This window comes from Cuculus canorus, chromosome 6 (genome assembly GCF_017976375.1).
Source record: "Cuculus canorus isolate bCucCan1 chromosome 6, bCucCan1.pri, whole genome shotgun sequence".
Classification (NCBI taxonomy): domain Eukaryota; kingdom Metazoa; phylum Chordata; class Aves; order Cuculiformes; family Cuculidae; genus Cuculus; species Cuculus canorus.
Window position 1 is genome coordinate 22,508,410 of NC_071406.1, and position 9,183 is coordinate 22,517,592.

The window sequence follows — 9,183 nt, forward strand, 5'->3', positions numbered from 1 at the left end:
AAAGTTCTGTTGTAGCAATAAAACAAGTTATTAATTTCTTACTGCAAGAAATATCCTTTCATAAGACATTTTCTGAAGAAACACACATCGTAGAAGATAACCAATAGTTTTCAAAGAAACAAGATACTCAGCATGTTGGTTTACAGTCATCAATTAGATTATTATTTCAAAACATGCAAACAAAATGGCCTTTTCAATCCACAACAATGTAATAAACTGCAGCCACATCTTGCAAATACAGAGACATGGCATTTGGATTTATCAAATGTATGTCTATCTCAAACGTACTACCAACATGCGGCACCTTCCTAAAAAAAAATCATGTAACATTACATCAAACAGGAAATCCTACATTCGTTACTTAGTGTAAAATGTATACAGCATATACAATATCATTGGTAAAGCACAGATACTGTGCAAGGTACTCAGGATATTACACGAACTAATAAAATATTCTAAAGCAGAACGCAAGAAAACAAAAACATTCAAGTGATGTCAAAGGTCAGTTTTAGACTCACAAATCCAAGGAAGTTAATGGGGTTTCAACTGAAAGTAAGTTACATCTATATATTTACAAATGTATTGTATATTGTATATTGTAACGGCAAGTTTTTCTCTCTTCTCTACAAAATACCCACTCCTTTCTGCATTCTTGACCTTTTCTCTTGATCCATCTTAACCTTCTCATTTTAACAATGTCCATGTTTCCGACTACAATCCAAGGCCAAAACTAGAAGCCTAAATACAGCAAGAGAAAAGGCTCCTTTGGAGACAAGTAAGGCAGAGGGCACTACCTCAGCGGAGTGGACAATTTGTAAGTTAGTTCCAGAGAACTGTCTAACGGCAAGTAATACCATCTGAAAGCAGAAATGGAAAAGCTTTACTGGTGTGACCTTAATCTTGTTTAGACAAACATGTTTTTCATTTAGAGTCACCAGCGTCTCTCTTTCCTAATAACCAACATGTAAAAATATACCTCAATGGTTTGATTTGAATTGCATGCTACTGAAATAAGAGAGCTTTTCCTATTTCCATGTTTAATTACAGGTACTAAAGACTCTGCATAGTGTCTAATCATGGACATGAGTATACAGAGAAAAACTTTTTCAAAGTAATCACATTACATTAAACTTATTCACAGTTCAACTTCCTCTACACTTGTGGTAATTGTTAAAAGCCCATAAAAATAAATCTTAATTTAAAAAAACGCATGTTAAACACTATTCTTCCCAATCATCACAAATTTACAGTGTATTGTACTTCGGAAAAACCTTATCATCTAAATAAGCTTCAAGAGTAATAAAAGCAATAATGTATTTTAGAAGACGAAATTATCAAACTCATTCACTCAGGCATTTACCAAAGCATTACAAGCTTCTAATGGAAAGCAAAATTCTCACCCATCCTTAGTTTGATCAGCCACTCCGGCCAACAGCTGCACTGTTTTAGGATTGTAACGCGGATCTTTATAAAGTCCTAGGTATCTTTGCACAAAATCTTCTGGGGTCATGAAATGCTCGCCATCTTTCTCAACACTGGCATACTAGAGGGAAAAACAAACAACAAAACCACACAAACAAAAATGAATCCATTTAGATGCTAATTATCAGTGATTACCAAACTAGTACCTTTACTGAATATCACTTAAAATAGTGCACAACTGTCTGCACATAACCGCTCTGAAATTAAAGGGCTTGATTAAACTAATAGTGTTACTATACTAGTTGCGTACCACCAACAATCAGATTATCCCTGTAGAATAGATGTGTTCACATAATGACCAATATCTTCTAATAAAAAGACAATTATATATTTTCAGAAACTGTCAGATAATTGCATACATTTATAAAAATGACAGCTATGCCATAGCTTTCCATTTGCAACTATGCTGTGAAAACACAGCACACAAATTTTCTTACGATTTCTAGTGGCAGATATCTTCTGAATAATTATTCCTAATCATTATTATAATTAGCTGAGAAAATATATATTGTTTCTTTTCTCTTTTTTGAAGTAATTTTCAGATTAATTTTTATCCTGAAACAAATGGGTTTGGCATTTTTATTTCAAGTAAAAATTCACAGAGGCAGGCAAAAAGGATTTAAGTCAACTGAAATGTTTTAAGTTTTAATTTTATTAACAAAAAATTTTCAACTAAAATCCACAGGTAATTTTTAAAGTACAGAATTTAAATACTGATAAAATTAACTAAACATAACATAACCACTTGTAAACCAAGACAACTGCCACAGTGGGTATCCATATTCTTACTGATCACTTTCCTGTCTTAAATCGTTAATCACTGGTTCTTGTCTACAGGTCAACTTCAAATTAGAAGTGAACTTTGTAGCATGAAGTAAATTCCATGTCCTCAGTTGTCTAGTTATGCTGAGTAATACCAATCTCCAAGCAAGAACATGAAGAGGTAGGAGTAGAAAGCACCACAATTGATGAACAAAAGGGAAATGTATTGTGGAAGTTCATACCCTTCAGATCTTGTTTCAAGGTGGCAGTAGAGTTGCAGAAAAAATTCCTTGTAGTTTACTTACGATATGTCAGTAATCTTAGAAATAAAACCTAAGTTTTCAGATTGCAAAGTTAAACTATGTTTGCATCCTGGAACACAGGGAAGTATCTCACAAAAGATTTATGGTTCCCTAAACTACTGTCCCCCAATCCAGTTTGATGACGGAGTTTGTTTCTCAACATTTTTGCTCACAAAACCTGTATGCAAACTTATTTGATAGCTGAAAATCCACCTCTTCTCTTCAGTCTCTGCTGTATAGGCCACTTGTACATGCAATGATTTAGACGCAGACCTTTAAACATACAAATGAACTGTGTTCATTCTGACAAAGTGAAATTACAAAACTACACAGTTTTTATTAGGTTCTAGTCATTAAAAGATGACTTCATAAGCATTCTCTGCAGAAAAATAAAAGGCACTGCCCCCCACAAGACCTATACTGCAACATCTATGATAGTGAATTCAAACTTCAATTAATGGCTTTATCTGTAATTTGTAACTTTTCCACTATATGCTGCAGTATCTTGGATTGGTTGACACGGCTTTGTGTAAAAGAGTTACAAAATGGGCCCTCACTTTGCCAGGGGCCCACTGGAAATAGAATAACAACACCAAGATCTACACGCAATACCCGTTAAGGTGTAATACCCTATTACAATAAAGGAGATAATTCACACCTCATGCTTTTTTCAGCTGTATGCAACCCAGTCAATTCAGTCAGGACACTATTTCAGTGAAAAGGAGCTTGCATCAGAGTCGATGCTTGCTTAAGCATCTCCTTTAGCTCTTCCACAGCACCAGTCCTTCACATCACCTCAGCACCTCTCCCTCTTTCACCCTACAGCTGTGATGACAGCTGTTTGCAAGACTGCACTGTAATCAGATTATTGAACTAATGCAAAATTAGAATATATTATTTCCACAAAAATAGGAACACAAAGCAGTGGACAGGAATCCTTTAATTCAGCACTGCTGCCAACATGACAAGATAATGAAATTGTGGCTTCATTGAATCAGCTCAGAAAGGTTCTCTTCTCAATTGTATACACAAGTGACTAAAAAATGCATTCTGAAGCACGATTCGGCTGCAAGACATGCACTCCAAAGAAAGTTTTATGTATGAAGGACTATCAAACACACAGAGTATTGAGGATATCCTCACGAATAACAGAATTCAACTGTATGACAGTAGAGTGCATATCAGAGACAGTCAAAACCTAAACGTCATCACTGTCTATTCCTCAGACACCCATTTATCCGAGTTTATTACAAACAGTGAACTGGTTTACAACAAAAACTCTGGGTGGTAAATTTTGTTAAAAAAAATGTTGAGACAAATATAATTAACTGACAGATACATTGAACTCGATATGAGAAGGTCATGGTATTTTGAAAGAGTTTGGCAGTGAGCCAACAAATTAAGGCCTGACAAAGTAGCTGGGCTATTCTCTTTCAGCATGTATTTACATGTGTCCTCAAGTTATCTCTTCACCATATAACTTCAGTCAAGAATCTTTTAGCACAAAATAGGCAATGTAAATTATATCTTAATTTTCGTATAAAACTTAAGGCATGTCTTTTACTCGGTCTTTAATTATATTACTTTATAACACAGAATTTTCAGTCTACATTTATAGACTGTCTCAGGTAAGGACTTCATGAATTTGCATGAGACCTCCTTTTTTAAAACAAAACACATAACATCAACACAGGCAAATCCTACTCTATTTGTACAATATAGTGCTAGGTGTGGCCATACTTCCAGAAACAATGCTTATTTTGAAAAACTGGTTAATTTCCAATTTAAATGAGTTTTCTAGCCTAGTTAATTTGTCTGGAAAGAGAAATAAGTTTCAAAACAAAAGAGACCTATGGGTACTCCTAATCTTTACTGTGTTTATTTTAATTAAGCTAAGCTACAAATAAGAGATTCAGGACATTTTTTTTTGGGGGGGGTGGGTTCCTGTATTAAAATTGGAAAATCGTTTTTGCCTCTTTCTCCACCTTGCTGGTGCAGGTTCCACTTATTCCCCAAGGGCTGACTGCATCTTGAAAAGAAAAAAGAATGAGGTCTCACTAAGACATGTAGTAACTTCTGTTCTAGATAGAATTTCACTGAAGGGTAAAAAAGTTATTTTGTGCTTTATGGCTGTTACTGACATTAGTGGTCAGCAAAACCTGAGAGGTAACTTATTTGTACAAACATGGAATTTCAATGCCTGCATTTCCCAGTTACAGGAGAAATAATAGCACATATTTTTAATACAAGTCAAGCTTAAGACTTTTAACAATTTAAAATAATAAAAATAAACATATAGCAAAGTTCAGAAAATCTAAGAGAAAGGTATATATCAAGCATCTATTAAGATACAACTAAAATGGATGAACAGAGGACAAGTATCACAGCAGAGGATCCGCAGGAACAGAAGGAAATTTAAGTATGCTCTCTATGAATAAGGTGGATGACGAAGAGGCCTAGAGTCACATCTTCCCTTGCATCCATTTCCAAGAGAAGCCAAATTTAGGAAGGAATGCACGCCCTTTAGCTGAAGCTCTCTGAACAGGCTGGCAGCCTCTGCAAAGAGCACAACATATCTGACCCCTGGTGTGTGCAACACTAGCAGTATTTCGTAACAAGACTCTGCAATTTAGTCTTGGAAAGAATGGGGTTTTGCCTGCTAAGTTTGCCTGCTACCTATCAAACAAAAGCCACCATTTCAAACTCAGTTGGAATCAAATATAATCCAAAAGAAATATAAACTCTCCTTCTATGCCAGAAGTGTCTGCGATGTTTGTCTTTTCCTACTCCAAATCTCACATACTGAAGAGACAGAAGAGCTTTTGTGTTTTTCATTCCTCCTCAGAGTACAAAATAATCCACAACTTAATTTGCATGTTTCTTTGAAGACTGTAAGATAGACACAGAGAAGACCAAAAAGCTGTTTTAAAATCAGACTGGCTGCTTTTTAGGTCAACAAAACTCATGTTGTCAGAGACAGTTTCAAGATCCAGTTGGCCGATGTTCTTTCTCTCCACTTTTCCCTGTATGATCAAAATCAAGGACTTCAAACAATTACTTATTTCCAGAAGAAAGCACTTCTACTGACTGGAAGTCACATGTTCAAGCTGGATAGCGTATGTAATTTCACCCTCTCAGGCCAAAACATAACCCTGCCTATTTACCATATGTAGAAACTTTAGATAATATGGTAGGACCAAAACATACATGTCAAAGATGAAATAACAGATTTTATTATTTATAGTATTAGCTGTATTAATACTTAATATTATAGTCTTTCCTTTTTCATAGAGAAAAGCTTCTTGATATTCTGTGTGATAACTCAATACAAAGGGAAAAGGAAAAGGGTAATTTAGTGATTTTAGAAATATCATTGGCCCAATCATGGACCTAAGCTATAGCTGTTGTTCTTATCCCATCTGTCTGATTCATAGCTTATTATCCAAGTTTCAAGACTGAATGGATCATACGTCCCTGTATCCGAGGCCAGTGGAGAAAGCTTCATGCACCTATTTAGATATGTTAATTCTAAGGCCCTGCAAGGGATAATATTATTAAATACATCTGCTTTAAGAAATCAGTGTTATGTTCTAAAAACATTGCCAGTTGTCCATCCATCTGTAGGAGGAACACACATGAACCTTGAGGACGACATACAGAGTCAGGGAAGAAGAATTTTTTAGAACCTTTCAAAAGCGCATTGAAAAAATAACAGTACTTAGTCGTGGTTATAACTGTTTGCTTTAGAGAAAATTAGAAAATACATCAGAAAACCATTTAAGATTGTAATTTGGAACTGGTTAATTGCGATTTGCACCAGGAGCAGCTTCTGCTCAGCACCTGACGGCCCTCTGCAGAAACACACTGTCTGCAAAGCGAACTTTTAAGCATCCCACAAGCACAACACGCATGCGATGCCACGGCAAACTGCCGGAAAGGGGAAAAATGAGTAAAAACTGAGCATCTGTCATTCGGACAGCGTCAGACACGGGGTTTTACCTGCAGAAAAATACTTCGCAGCTCAGCAGGGTCCGCCCTTTTGGTCGAGTGCACCTGCGAACAGAGGCAGATTAACGCCCGGCTCGGCGGGCCGCCCCGCAGGGTCCCGCACCCAGCCCCGAGCGGGCCCCGCCGGGGCCGCTGACAGCTGTCACCCCGCGGGCTGCCCGCGCACCTGCAGCCCCGCCGCCCCTCCGAACCCGCCGCCCCTCCGCAGCTCCACGGCACCCGCAGCCCCTCCGCGCACTCGCAGCCCCCGCGAAGCCCCTGCCCGGCCGCCTCCCCCGCCGCCCGCCTGTGCCCCGGCCGCGCCGGCAAGGCGGCGGGTCCGCCCGCCTCCTGGTGCGAGAAGCAGCGGAGGGGGAGAGTCACCTTGACCGCCATGCTGCGCCCGGCGAGGAGGAGGAGCCGCCCCCCCGCCGCGCCGCCGCAGCAGCCGCCGCCCCGGGGCGAGCGCCCGGCCCCGCCCGCCTTGCCGAGCCCAGCGCGGGGCCACGGGGACGGACGCTCGTTCGGTTGGAAAAGACCTTTGGGAGCGAGTCGGAGCGCACCTGCCCGCCGCGGAACGCACCCCCGAGCGCCTCGTCTTGTAGCACCTCCAGGGATGGGCACGCAAGCGCCTCCCCGGGCAGCTGGTTCCTAAGCCTGACAGCCCTCTCGGTGGAGAAATGTTTATTAACGTCTATTCTGAACCTCCCGTCACGGGCGGGGGGTGTCGGTGTCCCCACTTACAAGGTGCGGTTTGGCCCCGGGGCTGCGGGCAGCGCCTCACCGGAGCGGAGCTGAGCTGCTGGAAGTGCGGCTCCAACTCGGTGGTGGCTCAGCAGACGCAGGCGCTGCCTTCGGGCCAGCAGAGCCGCACCTGCTGGTGCCAGCGCTGGACCTGCTCGGGACCCGCGTTCCTGCAGCAGCACCGTGTTTCTACGGGAGAAAGAGGCACAAACTAACCAATTCTGGCCGGAATTCAGCACAAAGTAACCAAGTCTGGCAGGAATTCGGTGGCTTCGGGCTGACTGTGGTAGCACTTCAGCAGCAGAGCATACTGTGTCACCTTAAAACAAAAACCATGCAGGCCATGGCCTCGAGGAAGGAGAAATTGGATGGGGCCTTGGGCAACCTAATCCAATGGGATTTGGAACAGGGATGATCTGTAAGGCCCCTTCTAATCCAAACCATTCTGTGAGTCTATGCATTCATACTCTTGTTTGGCCAGTTCGATAGCAGAAAATGCTTATGAAACCTGTCTTAAATAATAATAATAACAACGCGTGATTTGTCTTGCTGTGCTATTTCAAGGGCCCAACAAAATCTCTTTTGTTACATGACACCAGAAAACGTTAAAAGGAAGACATCTGTTATACCTCAGGCAGCATAGTGAGGTACAAACATGCAACATAGCAGGTGGGAGTTTGTAACAGGCTCAGTTTAAAACAACTAACTTTCTCTAGAAAGCAGAACTTTGTTTGGCCACAGTCAGCAGAGACTTCCTGAAGACAACTTGGGAGTTCACACACTGCGCATGCGCCTCATGTCAACTGACAGAAGAAACAGTTTTGCTGGAAACTTGCCTGTTTGGTGAGCATTTGACCACTATACGGTCTTCATCAGCCGGTCCACATGCACGCTGCTTGCAGGGTAACCATGTGGACCAGAAAGCAGACCCTTAGAATCATAGAATAGTTTGAGTTGGAAAGGACCTTAAAGATCATATAATCATAGAATCACCAGGTTGGAAAAGGCCTCTTGGATCATCAAGTCCACCCATTCCTATCTGCCATTAAACCAAGTCCCAGAGCACCTCATCTACCCATCTTTTAAACACCTCCAGGGAAGGTGACTCCACCCCCTCCCTGGGCAGCCTCTGCCAGTGCCCAATGACCCTTTCTGTGAAAATTTTTTTCCTGATATACAGTCTGAACCTCCTGTGGCACAGCTTGAGGCCATTCCCCTTTGTCCTGTCCCCTGTCACTTGGGAGAAGAGGCCAACACCCACCTCTCTACAACCTCCTTTCAGGTACTTGTAGAGAGCAATAAGGTCTCCCCTCAGCCTCCTCTTCTCCAGGCTAAACAACCCCAGTTCCCTCAGCCGCTCCTCATAAGACTTGTTTTCCAGCCCCTTCACCAGCTTTGTTGCTCTTCTCTGGACACTCTCCAGAACCTCAACATCCTTCATTCCATTCCAACCCCCCTGCCCTGGGTAGGGACACCTCCCACCAGAGCAGGCTGCTCAAGGCCCCATCCAACCTGTCCTTGAACACCCTCAGGGATGGGGCAGCCACAGCTTCCCTGGGCAACCTGTTTGGCGTTTTTTGTTTGTTTGGGGGTTCTTTTGTTTTGTTTTGGCGTTTTTTTGTTTGTTGGTTGGGTTGGGGGTTGTTTGGGTTTTTTTTTGTTTGTGTGTTTTTGTTTGTTTGTTTCTAAAAAGAAAAACAGGTTAACCCCTTTAAAAGAAGGGATGCCCTCAGCCCTCCCAGTGGCGACGGCCGGTGGCTCAGCGTACAGCTTCGCCCTGTAATAAACGTTGGACTGGACGCCGAATAATTTCAATCAGTCCTTTTTATTAATAATTAAGCAAGTGGAAAGTGAGCAAAAGCAGCGCTGGGTGACAGAGTGACGGGATAAATCTCCACTCCACTGC

General features: G+C 41.6%; 1 protein-coding gene across 1 annotated transcript in view; it reads right to left on the reverse strand.

Moving 5' to 3' along the window:
- The window catches only part of SLC25A12 (solute carrier family 25 member 12), a 49,773-nt gene extending 42,782 nt beyond the window's left edge, over nucleotides 1–6,991 (reverse strand). Inside the window, exons 1-3 of the mRNA XM_054070143.1 lie at nucleotides 6,918–6,991; nucleotides 6,546–6,599; nucleotides 1,401–1,543 (exon numbers count right to left, since the gene is read on the reverse strand). Of these exons, the coding sequence (XP_053926118.1) occupies nucleotides 1,401–1,543; nucleotides 6,546–6,599; nucleotides 6,918–6,929 (209 nt within the window). The 5' untranslated portion in view covers nucleotides 6,930–6,991. The remainder of the gene's footprint in view (nucleotides 1–1,400; nucleotides 1,544–6,545; nucleotides 6,600–6,917) is intronic.
- Between the last annotated feature and the right edge of the window lie 2,192 nt (nucleotides 6,992–9,183).